This window comes from Pungitius pungitius, chromosome 21 (assembly GCF_949316345.1).
Source record: "Pungitius pungitius chromosome 21, fPunPun2.1, whole genome shotgun sequence".
NCBI classification, from domain to species: Eukaryota; Metazoa; Chordata; class Actinopteri; order Perciformes; family Gasterosteidae; genus Pungitius; species Pungitius pungitius.
In genome coordinates, this window is record NC_084920.1 from 15,986,844 (window position 1) to 16,001,314 (window position 14,471).

The following is a 14,471-nucleotide window of genomic DNA, read 5'->3' on the forward strand; positions in this document are numbered from 1 at the left end:
CTGTTAAATAGGTGGATGATTTTATCTTTTCAGGTGTTGAAAAGTCATTTGACTTTAGTGGAACGGGTCTCACATTTGGAAAGTCACGAAGACGATGAGACAATGAGATTAAGGCCTGTGGTTCTGGGACGAGATGTTAAAATCACTCATGATGTAACGCCGATGTAGCGTCCACATATTAAGCTTTCACAGGCCAAGCAAAGCAACAACGCTGAAACACTGAATGCAGTTTATTCATTAAAAAAACGTTTTCATAGTTGCCATTTTTACTGCAATTGACGGTTTTAAAAAGTGTGATGCGGTAAAATGCAGCGACCAGGTGTGTGAGATACGGGAGACGTTCTGCCCCTGAAGGGAAAGGAAAAACCCACCAGCCTCTGTGTTTAAACCCAGCGCATCAGGCTCAGGGGGCTCCGGCCCCTTCATTGGTTCTCTTTTCACATGTTTTTGTGGGCAAAGGCTGACATCATTAATGGAAAATGGATTCTAGATTTTCTGGGTGTAAATCTTCGAGGTGACTTTTCTCTGCTTCTGGTCTTTCTTTCTTTTCGTGCCGTAATCATGAAGTCGGCCATCAAACACATTATTAGTTATTAATCCCTTCAGCGTTATCTGGTTATTTGGTTCGGATCCCCCCAAAAGCACATACATCATATGTGTTTTTTAAATGGAGCGTTTCCCACAGAATCAGGTTGGGTTGATGGGAAACTGGAGGATTACGCTGGGTGTGTGAAGAATGACACTTTATTGCTTTGAACTGTGTGTGTGTTTTCTCACTTGTCTGCATACAGAGGAAAAGCAAAGAGGTTGTTAGTGAGACTAATGAATCCTCCTGTCTTCTTATCTTCTTCATCTTTTACAGCCCATCAGGAAGCATCGACATCAGAGGGGCCTCTTATCGCCGTAGATCAGCCAGCTCTTCTATGCTTGTGAGGACTATCATTGACACACTGTGTTATCTTACCTATAAACTAAACCACACTCCAACCCAGAACGCCCCCGAAACAGTCATTTGAAGAATGACTACATGTTTTCTATTTTAAAACAAGCGTCCTCAATTTCGTCGTCACAAGGATCGAACACACAGCTACGGGTTGAGTTTATTCTTATGGACGAGGAAGGAAACACCAGACACATACGTGAATGCATTAAAGGAGTAGAAGTATTGTAAATGAAAAAGTAAACTGATTTCAAATTGTGTCCCCCCCCTCACAGGGAATTCAGTATATTCTATGTATCTATTTACTTGAATGTTCACACATTCCATTAAGCTTGATCTGTAGTATGATGTTATTTTTCTCCAATTTTATTTAACATTTGTTGGTCTACCGATGGCTATTTACACTTAAAAATCAGTCATTCCTATTTATTTGCACAGCCGTCTTGTGATGTTTGCTTTGTGTCTTCGTCCTCACTCTCTCTGAGGACTGTATTCCTTGATGAAGTGAGGTTGTGCATCCCGACATGCAGATCTCCATTAGGCTTCCTGACCAGACAAAAAGGTTAAAGGTCAAGATCAGCAGTTTAGTTGATAATAAATGCAGAGGTAGAGACAATATGAAAAGATGATACCAGGTGAGAACAAATCGAAACGGTCTGTTCTGGAAAAGAATAGCAGAAACCCATGAGAAAATATAGAGTTGCCTCCCTTAAATGAAGAGTGTGACATTTTCAGAAATATACTGATTGGTTTATCAGCGGCTAGGGAGGCCCATTCCATCAATTTCAACCAACATCCTACAATGATTCAAGACGCAATATTCATTTGTTGTTCAATATTCAACATTTATTGCAGCGTAAGGAATAGTTGTAAATACAAGACTAATGCTCCACTTTTTAATGCCCCACCGCACCTGATTGATGAACAAATGGAGCCTCGCGGCTCAGACACCACTCTTGCAAACCACCAGATAAACCAGTACGGGGATGATGCTCACTGGGACGAGGGTCAGGGCGACCACCAGTCCGTGAGGGGGGTCCTCGAACTGAAGATCCTCCTTGGAGCAGTTATGGAAGTAGTGAGAGTGAATGGAGAGGAAGAAGTCCTGGGTGATGGGATTAGGGCTAAAACAGCCAGCCAAATGTGACAGTAACTCCAAGCAGTTCGACAACGTGTTGTACGGCCTGGAATAGATAGAAAAAAACCCACGAATTAAACCTCCAGATCTGTAGAGTGAAGCCGATGGTGCATTTGGTCCTATGGAAGTCTATGAGAAAATGACTCTGCTTTGTCCCTTTTGAAACTCTTCAGTTGGGCCGAGAAGCACTTTGAAGGTGTGGCACGTCTTTTTGTGACTCAAAGCGAGACTCTTGTGGTACTAACTACTTCCGGTTAGAACATAAACAGAGCATAAACAGGGGGGGGGGTTGGAGAGAGATACCGCCAACATCGTTTACAAGATTAAACCAGCACTAAGACCACTAGTGATGATGGATATTTACCAAATGCCACATCATTATGCACCGTGTACTGTTGATTAAAAGATACTTAGTGCTTTGTCTTTGGCTCTCAGTCTGTAGCACGCTGCTTCTTACCAGGGTCATCCTTAAAAAATTATATTTATACATTTTTATTTCTCCTAAATAATGTGACACCTGCAAACATCAGTTAACAGGAGTAAAAAGGTCATTTGTTTGGGGCTGTTTGATTTTTAATCATACATGTTGTATGCGTTATAATGTTCTCATTAAGCATATGTAGTCAATGTGTTGTTGTTGTGTTGGAGTTTTTCCTGTGAAAAAATGGAAATTCAAACCTATTATAAAACTGAAGCTCTTATGAAACATTTCAGTTTTAACCTATTTTGAGACATTTTGTTTTGTTTTTACTTTTGTTATGTTTGTTCCACACACGTTTCCTATGAATATGGTTGTGTTGTTGTGTCATCATTTTTTTCTGTGAATGGATGGGGTCCAGTCTCCATCCAGGACCTGGTGAAACCCTCCATCCCAACATCAAGCTGCTTGTTCCTCACTGAGAGCAGAACACTGGACTAGATCTCCACTCTTTGCCGTCGTGCTCCTAGATGGTGGAAGGAGCTCTGTGATGACATCAGGACCACAGAGAGCCTTCACATCTTCACACTAAAGACACACCTCTTCAGACTAAACACCAACACACTGTAGACCTTAAACTGGACTTATAATGGTTCTTATATATAACTAGTTGTACATCGGTTATTTGATGAAGTTGTACTTTCTTGTTTCTTCTGAGTTTGTTTCCTTATGATTGAAATGCACTCATTGTAAGTTTCTTTGGATAAAAGCATCAGCTAAATGACATGTTATGTAATATTTTGTGTCTGCTAAACTCTTATAGCTATAAAAATATAGCTCTTAGTATTTTTTTTTCTCATAAAATTTATAATAATAACAATGTTGCTAATACCAATAAACATAGAAAATGCCAGAAAATAAAGTAAATACAAACTAATCATGGCTAACATTATTCTTGTTACTGGAGTAGTAAAATGAGTGAAGCAGCGCCCCGCAAGGTGTGGTCAAAAGGCTCATTAGTGTGGTCACACCAGGTGAACTTAATTAAACGTTAAAGCCAGACAGTCAGAGCCTGCAACGATGAAACCCGTAACGAGAAAATCTATGGAAGAATAAACCAGGAACCAGACGTATTTCCGTGGCACAGTAGGAAAAGAAAGTAAACCTTCGATGAAACTACCGCAAAGTTAACTCTAGCAAAGCCAGCTACTTAAAGATGGACAGCTTTTGCGAGCTCTAGCTAGGCTAGCCATCTTTAGCTAGCTAGCTAGGCTAGCCATCTTTAGCTAGCTAGCTAGGCTAGCCATCTTTAGCTAGCTAGCTAGGCTAGCCATCTTTAGCTAGCTAGCTAGGCTAGCCATCTTTAGCTAGCTAGCTAAAGATGGCTAGCTTTGGCGAGCTCTAGCTAGGCTAGCCATCCTTAGCTAGCTAGCTAGCCTAGACGGAGGGAAGAGGATGAACTTTGTCAATAAACCAACCAAAACATGTCAGCGGGATTTTATGCGCTATGGATAAAGAATACTTCATCCGAATTGGAGAAAATGAAAAAAGGGATTCGGCGTCAAGTAACGTGAGTAAACTAACAATGTGGTTTGTGTCCTGATCGTGGTTGTGTTGTTTTTGATGGTGTAGAGGTTTATATTTGTCATTTCGCTTTTAGTGTTAAAGGGAGTTACTGATTAAGTTGTTTACCAGGTACATTTACAAAGTGCTACGGTACTTCATTAATAAAAATTACTTACATTTTACATTTTCTACTTATACTACATTTTGGAGGGAAATATGATGTTTGTTTCACTACTTTTAGGTTATTTCAATTAACAGTACAGATTAAGTTAATGCTAAATGAAGAACAATTCAAAAGTCAGCTATATATTTATTATAGATATATAACGTTACATCTATAAGTATTAGACCGTAGATTAACCGACTGCAGTATTCAAATTGACTTAATACATTAAGAATATATATATATATATAATATATATATATATATATATATATATATATATATTTTTTTTTTTGTGTGTAATATTTGGCAAATAGTTAAACTGCTCCAGGAAAACCAACACATTAATTAATTGTATTAATGAAACCGCATAACCCCGTGATTTCTTACCTGATGATATATTCCATCTCACACCATTTCATTGGGCTGATGAACGACATTTCTGTGTGAAAATCTGCGCCACAGTAGAAGTGACTCAGTTCTATCAGAACAGTCTCATTGCATCTTCCCCGGATTGAGTTTTCCTGCTTCTGAAATGTCTCTGTGGAGTAACAGAAGAGAAACGTGGCATTAACGTCTCCCACCACCGACTGACAAAGTACTTCATTCTGCGTATAACAGATTTCATAGATTTTATATTTCCAAGAATTTATTTCATGTTTCTTTATTCGATGTTTTGCTGAACAATGAAATTGGATGCCTGAAATCTTATCATTCAGTAAGCGGCTCTAAGTACAGAAGGCTCCAGATAAGGACTTGGTTTCCTGCTGAATAAGTGGAACCACTCACCGTCCTCCTCGCTAACGAAGCCGGATGTTTGGTTGCTTTGCAGTTTGCCCTCGATTAGACTGGTCTCGCTTTTGTACCAGCTGGATGTCATGTTGCTTGGTGTCATGCTGCCTGGTGTCATGGTACCTGGTGTCATGGTACCTGGTGTCATGCTGCCTGGTGTCATCGTACCTGCGGGCCATGAGATGGTTAATGTGAGCAGCTATCTCCACTTGATGCAGGCTGTGTCAAATCCACACAATGACTTTATGATTGTGGGGAATTTCCATCATCGTGATTATTGTCAGGATGGATTTAAAAGAAAAAGTGACCAATAGAGATTTTGATTAATTCAGTTAAAACTCTTAACTATCAGCATTTAGTTCTTTACCTCCTTCATATTTGACGACTGGTCTGATTTGATTGACTGAATATTAGTTGGAATTACAAATCACTGGTTGCAGCTAATATTATTATGGTTTAAAATGTTCTTCTTATTGAGGTCTTCAATGATAACTTGAGACGTTTGGAATATGCAAAGGTCACAATCAGGGGAGCTAAAGAGGAAAGATCAACTTCTCTAACCAAATAGTCCAAATGAAATATTAGATCAAGTACTTACTGGTTTTGGGGGTGGACTCCGAGGATGTTTGGTTCCTCTCTACGTGGCTCCACTCCTCCTCGGTCATGTTGGTCTGTGATTCCACGTCAGCTGCCAACAGGACATTTGCATTTAAAAGACTCTTTTCTTAACTGCTACTAAAACACTCCCCCAAAAATGATTTTACTCATCAATCCCACACACGAGGACAATAACGGACCCCATAGAAGCAGTAAATGCTAAGGAGCCCTAAAAAACCCAGACCTACCGAGCAGCAGCAGGACGGGTACCAGCAGGTACCGGATCATGGTGGCGAGCGGCGTCTGGTGAGCCGAGGAGCCGGAGGTCTGCGAACCCAAAAGGGTTGTAGGAACAAGTCCCGCCCTCTTTGTCTCTGTTTATTATGTTTGAGCCAGTGTGCTCTGATAGCCCCCCCCCCCCCAACACTGTCACAGAATCAATTACACCTGTTCTCCTCTACTTTTACACGTCTTAAATCAGGAGTCATTCACTTGCTTTTAATGCCCAACATGATATGATTACTACAGTTTAATGGTTCCTATTTAACCAGCTCCTAATTGGACTGGGACCCTCCTGATGGTTGGTGGGAGTTTCCTGCTCTCTGTCACCGAAAAGGCTCCGAAGGAATTTCCTGTCTCTCTTAGCAGCAGGAACCCTACCCAGCATGTTTCCTGTGATTTGAGCAAAGAAAAACATGTTGTTTTGTATTTATTGATTCAATGGCTTTGCCTTTTACACACCACCAACTAGTATAAACGCAACAGCTTCCTGTTCTTTTGTGCTGTTTTGAAGGCGCCGGATGTCAGCGCTTCTTGTGACGGCCTCCGTGTGCATGGCTCGTGGAGACAGGAACATGTTCGGGGGGGTTGTTGGTGCATCTTAAAGATGTCTAGGTTTTTTGGGGGGGGAAATCTAAAAAGCAAATCTAGATGTGTAGCAACCATAGAATGTCATGGTCCTCATGCTGTGTGCCAGGCTGACTGAATTTTAGAAAATAGAGTGACGATGAGGTCATTAACCTGATATTGCATTATTGTTGATTTTAGTTTTGATTTGTAGGTTTTGGAAACTACCACAGATTACTGTTTACTGTTAAGATAATGATCTCCTCACCTCATGCGCTGTATATTAATAAGATTACAACTGACAACATGTGTTTTAACATAGATGCCTCTCAGTTAGAGCTTAGATCAAGTGATAAATTATGGAAACCTCCTGGCTTTATCAACTTCCTACTAATACTAAAGATAGAGGTATAATACAGCATTAATAATACTTACAGAAAATATTACTAATAACTTGTTACTAATATTCTAAAGTTTTGGTAAAATAACAAAGCACCCTTCAATGAGTTAAAATGGCAAAATGTGAAGAATAAAAAGCAACTTGATAATCGCAATTAAACAAACTCATTAAAGACTGGAATGGGAAACTGAATACACGGTATTAGAATAATAAAGGGGTATTAAACTATTGTAAAGAGGACCATTTGGAGAGCTTTTCTAAAATCAATCAATAGGGTTCCATACACTGATGAATCAATGACTCCAGTAGGATGCAAAAACTCTTGTTTATTGTCACGTAACAAAGAACTGAACATAAAGTAGTGTTTCCCCTCAAATGGTTCGACTGCGGGTCGTAAACTCTCTGCAGCTCTCTGCACCACAGATTTATTCATTTAATTCATTTATTATTCTTTTTAATTGCACACTTTTTCAGCGGGTAGGGGAAACGCTGTAAAGTATTACTGCATAAAGACTAAATATATATATATTTGGCTTTATTTTAAAAAATGCATGTTTTTAAATGGAGTGCTTCAATTCAGAAAAATAAAATAAGGTTTCACATTTGGACTCTACAGTCTCAACCAATTATAAATAATAAATGTAAATACTGTAGTTTGTTCAAGTATAAGCAGAAATGAGTTTGTATATTCTGGATTATATGCTGGCCATTTGTTCCTTTTCTCTCTCTTTGTCTTACTCGTCTTTTTCTCAAATCTTTTCTCCTTTCTTTTTCTTCCTTCCGGCTTTTTTTTTGTAATTTGCTGCTATCTACTGAATGTGGTCCAGGCTTTAAGCCACAACCGTAAAGACTGCTGCGCTGGATGAAATGTGCCCAGTCAGGTTTAGAACCCGCTTTAGGTCCAGGTCCGGTTGGTACAGATCCGGACTGCGGTCCGACAGTTAGTGACATCAGCTCTAAAGTATTTTCACTAGCGATCTCAGGTTCTATGAATCAATGAAGCGAGCGAACAACGTCTGAATGAATCAAACTTGTTGAATTCAAATGTCATTAATAAACTTTTAAAAAGCTGCTTAGTAGTTGTACCTGAAAACCTTTATTAACATTTAGCATTATTAATGGCAACCTGTACATCTACCAAAAGCCTTATTTGTGTCGTCTTTAACTACAGCCCTTGTATAACCTAGTTGTTGATATTAGAGGTCACGGAGTAGTTGAGAGACAAAAGAAAATCTCATAGTCAATCCGGGCTCAAACGGAACGTTGTGTTTTCAGGTTTCACATCAGTTCACAACCACACAAACAAACACATGGGGTGGAATTCAGAGGTTTGACTAAACCACACAGGTGGATGAGGAGTCAACATCTGACATGTAAACGACCCCCCTGTGTTCACGGGACGTTGGTTTCTCACGCTCCCCGAAAGAATCATTTGATCATTTGGTGAATCTATATTTTGTTTTGAATGAGGGATAAAGGTGTCAAACTAGGATCTATGTGATTACTAAAAATCGCAACCTTTAGTTTTATGCAGAGGATTCATTACTATTTATCATTGTTGCAGTTTTTAATACTTTTGTGGGTGATGGGCCTTTTTTAAATGAAGAAAAAAAAAAAAAAATCATCTGAAACCCAACGACAACTAAAGATACAATAAATTACCGGCTTTTAAGTTATAGCTTCTTTCAAAAAACCTATACCTCCAAAATACAAAAGTAACTGCTTTCCATTGAGTTTTTCCAATGTTTTTATATTTTTCTAATAGTTGCAGAATATATTTTAAATGCTAATCAACTCTAGTGTTTAGCAGCTGATTATCCATTAAAACTGAGCATCTCTTGTCTTTTGATGAACAGACCTTGCTTCTCATTTTTTCAAATTTGACAAACTACAGTACTATTCTTACCACTTCATCATTAGAGGTCCTCACACTGCTGCTCATACGGGTTCTTCCCATTCGTTCCTCCTAGCAGCTGCTCTACTTACTGCTGCGGGTTTGTTAGAACGTTCATCACCGTTTGCATCGATAAGGACTCAGAATGTTGGTGGCGGCCAGAACACTCGTTTGCTTCTGCAGGAGTTGAACGATTGACTCAGTCAGCGTAACATTAAGATGGACTCGTACGTTCATTTGATCGGTTTGACATTTTATCACCTGGGAGCTGAACGGAGGGTCGTGACCTCGCCTCGGTGCCCCGCCACCGTTCACGCCCTCAAATGTGGTTCCACGCTTTGTCCGCCCGGTGAAACTTCAGCTGAATGACGTGAGAATTACTGAGCAAAAGTCTACATGCAGCTGCGTTAATACAAACGCAGCAATAAACATCTGACTGTAGAAGTAAGTAATGGTTCAAAAAAACCTCAGTCGTAGAAATGTGCAGGTGCTTCAAAACAACTGGTTGTAAACAAGTCTCTGCGGGGGGGCAAGTCGAGGTCAGATCACAGAGCTGCTCTCATTGGCTGGAGGCCGTCATGGTTTTACACACAGGTTGTTTTTTAAGACTGGCAGCTTCTCAAATCTCTACTTCAGAGACGGGTGTAAAGCTTATGACATGCTGAACGGCACAGGTAACAAACTAAGATTTCATAACTTAGCGTTTGTGGGGAATATTTAGCTCAGGAATTTCTATAATTTATCAATATATTATTATCATATATATATATATATAGCATGTCCAAAAATAATCTTTTCAGTAAATATATTTTTAAACATGACTGAGTTTACATAAAAATAAACCTGCATCGCATTGATCTGTTTTTGCGTGTATTCGTTTAATCGTTAATTGTGTTTTTATAACTACAGATCATCCACTAGTCAAATTATTTTTTGTCTGTTTAAATCTCAAATGAATAGTATATTATGTCCTCCTTGAGAAGCCCCATGTGACTAATATATAATGTCACATTGTGGGTACAGTAAAAAGAACAAATGAAACCGAGTGTCATGTGATGCTACTCATGGTTTCCAACAGCGGGACAAGTGTCAAAACTGAAAAAAACGACAAGATAGAATTATACGTAAAATTCAATTCAATTCACTTTATTTTGTATAGCCCAAAATCGCAAATTACAAATTTTCCTCAGAGGGCTTAAAACTGCTGAAACAACAGACACAAGCTCGCCCTCCATCCGACTGCAGAGGAAGCTGTAATTTCCTGATATTGTTTGAGGTTTATTACTTTTTACTAAAGATCAGATCTCATGTGAATCTACATGAATTTGACGAGCAAGGAAAACACTATTTACAATCAAATTGCTTAAAATTATTTAGAAAGAATAATATAGTAGTTTTTATGAGATTTGTATCTTTGGAGCAGTTTAGTGGCACATCTGATAATTAAAATAAAAGTAAGGTGCAGTCTTGGTGTTATCAGCACCCAGTGTTTCTATTCTGTAATTATCGGCTAAACCTTTGGTAAAAATTTGATGGTGTGAATTTTGGTCTTAAACGACATCTATTGTCACACATTTTAACAGCTTGTGTGTGAAAGTGTCTCCATGGTCATGTACAGAATTATGTATATATGCTACAACTCTTTTAAAAGTGACTCCTCTTAGTGATCCGAAGACGGCTGGATGGTGATTTCAAATACAACAATAATATGTATCATAGAGTATTTTGTACACAAAGGAAGATTTATCCCCTCAAATAAGAGTAAAACATTGTTGTTGTATTAAAACGTGTTGAAACTATATTTATACTAGTATTTTATCATTTCTAATTTGTCCGTTCTCTTGGGAGGAACTTCTAAAAACCACCTTATTTTACGGAGTCTTCATCTAACAGCAAGCTCAACCTCTACTACTCTTCACCTATTTACAAAACTATTTACAATGTTTAAGAACCAGTTGAACTTTAACTGACTTTAGTGAACAAATATCAGATAAATCCCAGCACTGTTCTGCACACTAAATGTTCTCCTCTTACCTTTTATTTAAAGAGAAACTCCTTGATGTCTCTATCCACCACCATAGAAGTCACCGATACGCTATTGAAGGAAAACACACATTTTGCGTGTAGCCTCATGAGAACCCGAGTCGCACAGCGACAGATGAGATGATAAGGAGGTGATTTTGGAAACTGCTCTATAAAGGCCGTTGACACGCGACGCTGACTGATCTGGAGACCCCTCGCGTGCCAACGACCGGCTGCCAGTGTCACGCAAGCAGTGACCAAATGACTCAAATATCACCGGAGGGAGGCTTCTCACTTTCAACATGAGTGTGCTTCCTGATATCTAGACCTGAAGCTTTCTTTCAACTCGGCTGCTTTATTATGAGAAGTTGACTCATCATGATTATGACAGAAGGATTTTTTTTTCCTTGAGGTCGTGGGATGTTATTTGGCCCAAATTAAAAACGTGTAGAATATGATATTTTGTATCTTCAGTTGTATACATTTCAGTGGAGTCTATGGATTTTATCCTATTCATAAATGTAAAGTGGGATGAAGCGGTAGATCAGAAGCCGCTGTCTGATTAAACACATAAAATGTTTAAAACGTTCGATACTCTTCCTCCTCCCATGGAAACAAAATCCTAGCTCATGAATTAAGTGTTTGTGTCCTCCCCAACCAGCCATGGACGGTATCCATGACGACGTCATCTATGTATCTTGCGACTATGACGTGTCAAACTACTCTACCTGGAACACGAGCAACGCCTCGTGCCCCGACGACGGGGATTCCATCTTCTGCGAGGCCGGCGATCAGGAGGACGCCATCAAGACGTTCCAGGTCTGCGTCTTCGCCCTGATCTTCCTGCTGGGCGTGAGCGGGAACGGCCTGGTCATCGCCACCTTCGCCCTCTACCGCCGCCTCCGCCTGCGCTCCGTCACCGACGTCTTCCTCTTCCACCTGGCGCTGGCAGACCTCCTGCTGCTCCTCACGCTCCCGCTGCAGGCCGCCGACACGCTGGGCTGGACCCCCCCGCTGGGCTTTTCCCGCGCCGCCCGCGCCTGCTACGCCCTCAACACCTACAGCGGCCTGCTGCTGCTGGCCTGCATCAGCGTGGACCGCTACCTGGTGGTAGCCCGCGCCCAGGAGATGCTTCATCTGCGCCGGCGCATGCTGGCGGGCGGGAGGGCGGCGGCGGCCGCGGTGTGGCTGGCGGCGGCGCTGCTCAGCCTCCCCGTGGTCCTCTACTCCAGGCCGGCGTGGCACGACAGTGAGGCCTACTGCGGCCTGGTGAAATGCCAACAGGTCAAAATGGCCACCAACGGCGCCGTCATCGCTGTGTTTTGCCTCTCCCTCGCCGTCATGGCGACGTGCTACTCGCTGATAGCCTGTGTGCTGTCGGAGGGGGGCGGCCCGCGCCGCGTGAAGCAGTGGCACCGGCAGCGCACCCTGAAGCTCATGGTGGGCCTGGTGCTGGTGTTCCTGGCGTTCCAGCTGCCCTACACGGTGGTGCTGTCGCGCAAGATGGCAGGAAACGTCTGCGAGCTGATGCTCGAGTACGTCACCTGCACGCTGGCGTACGCCCGCTGCGGCCTCAACCCGGTCCTCTACGCGCTGGTGGGCGTGCGCTTCCGCAGCGACGTGGCGAGGCTCCTCCGCGACTCGGGCTGCGGCCGTGTCCTCCGGCTGGGCCCGCAGAGCCTCGCCACCAACTCCATCTCCCTCTCCTCCCCCGCCGCCGTCCCTCAGCCGCGGGGAGGACTCCGGCAACAAGGCGCCGCCTCCACTCAAATTTCATTTTCCGAGAATCGAATAATCCTTCATTAATGTTCAGCTCCAGTGGATTACCATGACGTGAAATGTTTTATGTTAATCTGATCTGTGAATATTGAACTAACATTGAAAAAGTTCTCGTAACGTTTTGTTTTCTTTATACACTTTTTTTATCTGTATGTTAAATTAATTTTGCAACATAATGAATTAACAGTAAGATTTAAGATCTGTTTTATTCCTGCAGAATTTTCTTATTAAAATAGTAAAATCTTGTCGTGCATTTTAAATTCTCTCAGTTAACATTTGGTTCGTGTTTTTCAGTCATCAGGTGACAAGAAGCAGATGTTATAGATTTCTGTGAATCGTGTGCAGCCATTTAAGACTTTATTCCTACTTAATCCTCAGATTTTTCACTTTTTAGAGGAGAACTTGATACTTTTGAAACTTTTTACCTTTTTTGTTACCTTTTTATAAACTGACTTTCTTCTGCTCTCGGAATTGAAGTTTTCTTTTTTTCTCTGTGACTGGATCAAAAATATGTTATATATTTAATATTTTATTATACTGAATATTTTCGTTATAGCAAGACTTGTGTTGTCAAAGTGTGTTTAACAACGGTGTATTCTCCACGCTTTTGTTTAAATTGTAATGCTTCACAAAACAATTAACATTTTTAATTTAAAGACGACGTTAAAAAGAATACAGAATAGTATTTTGAAATTCAGAAATGGTCGATTAAAGGAGGCAGCAAACAAAAGTCTTGAATCGTGATTTAAAGAAGCCGAGGGACTCTACAGACCTGCAGCTTTCTGGGACTTTGTTCCAGATGTGTGGAGCAGAAAGACTGACGTTTAGTTTGGACTCTGGGAACATCTCCACGTTTAGCTTTTAGCAAACCGTAGCACTAACAAATGGTAGCACTTAAACTGTACTTATAATGGTACTTTTCTATAACATGTTGTGAAACTGCTTATTTGATGAAAATTGTACTTTCTTGTTACTTGTTCTTCTGAGTTTGCATCTCTATGTGGAAATGTACTTATTGTACGTCGCTTTGGATAAAAGCGTCAGCTAAATGACATGTGATGTAATGTAGTTCTGAAAACAGTACCCGTCCCCGACAACCTGAGGGTTCGTTGAGGTTAAAAAGATATCAAGAGTTCAGAAATGTACTTTGGCCCTAAACCAGTCAGTCAGATTAGTTAAGTGTGCCCTCACTTTTCTCTATTCTGCAGTGTGGCATTTCCCCAAAAATATCTAGACCCTAGACAACTTTCACTTCAGTGCAATGTCATCAATGATATTTTCCACGTTTGAATTTAAGCTGTCTACAAGATCATTGGTGGCGATGCAGCAGAGGGCTGGTGTGGAGGAAGACCTCTGTATAAAGTTGGTGCTTTCAGGGATGTCTTGGTGTGGACATTTATGTGCAAACATAATTTAACAGATAACAGATTTTTATTTAAACGTACTTTGACATTTCCCTGCTGCAGTGTGACGTTCTGACCACTAGATGTCAGTGTGACGCCATTACTGGAGATAAGATGGCCTCTGATGTAGTGTTACAAACTTCACACCTTTAATAACTGTCCTGTAGATGAGAAGATATTCTTGCGTCGTAAAGTGACGCGTTGTCGGTGAATTGAATTGTGTGTTATGTTTCCTGTCACCTTTTTCTCCGCGTTACCGTCTCCTGTGGACGGTGTCCGGGGTCACGCTCCGTTTGGGACCTGTGTGCTGCTGACAAGGTGTGGCAAGGCTCGCAGGTATCAGCGTAACGCTCATGACTTATTAACACCGCCCCTTCTCTCAGTGACACGCAGGTCGCTCCGCACTGCCGACATCATCATATCGCCAGGTTCTGATGACGCAACACGCGTTGGTACGAACGCTTAGTCCGGATCCTCCATGTGAACCAGTTTCTGTTTTGTCCCGATACTTGA

The 14,471-nt window shown here is 41.1% G+C and overlaps 2 protein-coding genes across 3 annotated transcripts; one reads left to right on the plus strand and one right to left on the minus strand.

Moving 5' to 3' along the window:
• Positions 1–1,071: 1,071 nt before the first annotated feature.
• Positions 1,072–6,000, minus strand: LOC119213372 (receptor activity-modifying protein 3-like). 2 transcript variants are annotated; one of them, XM_037464617.2, is made up of 6 exons: positions 5,863–6,000; positions 5,616–5,705; positions 5,015–5,185; positions 4,616–4,766; positions 1,854–2,124; positions 1,072–1,486 (listed from the first exon to the last, which is right to left on the minus strand). In XM_037464617.2, the coding sequence occupies exons 1-5, from the start codon at positions 5,900–5,902 to the stop codon at positions 1,884–1,886; spliced, it is 693 nt and encodes a 230-aa protein (XP_037320514.2). In that variant the 5' UTR covers positions 5,903–6,000; the 3' UTR covers positions 1,072–1,486; positions 1,854–1,883. The 2 variants fall into 2 exon arrangements, with proteins under 2 accessions (XP_037320514.2, XP_037320513.2); XM_037464616.2 differs by lacking the exon at positions 1,072–1,486 and having other exon boundaries at positions 1,587–2,124.
• ccr10 (chemokine (C-C motif) receptor 10) lies at positions 3,820–13,296 on the plus strand. The gene is made up of 2 exons (XM_037464615.2): positions 3,820–4,066; positions 11,438–13,296. The coding sequence occupies exon 2, from the start codon at positions 11,440–11,442 to the stop codon at positions 12,580–12,582; it is 1,143 nt and encodes a 380-aa protein (XP_037320512.2). The 5' UTR covers positions 3,820–4,066; positions 11,438–11,439; the 3' UTR covers positions 12,583–13,296.
• The last annotated feature ends 1,175 nt before the right edge of the window (positions 13,297–14,471 follow it).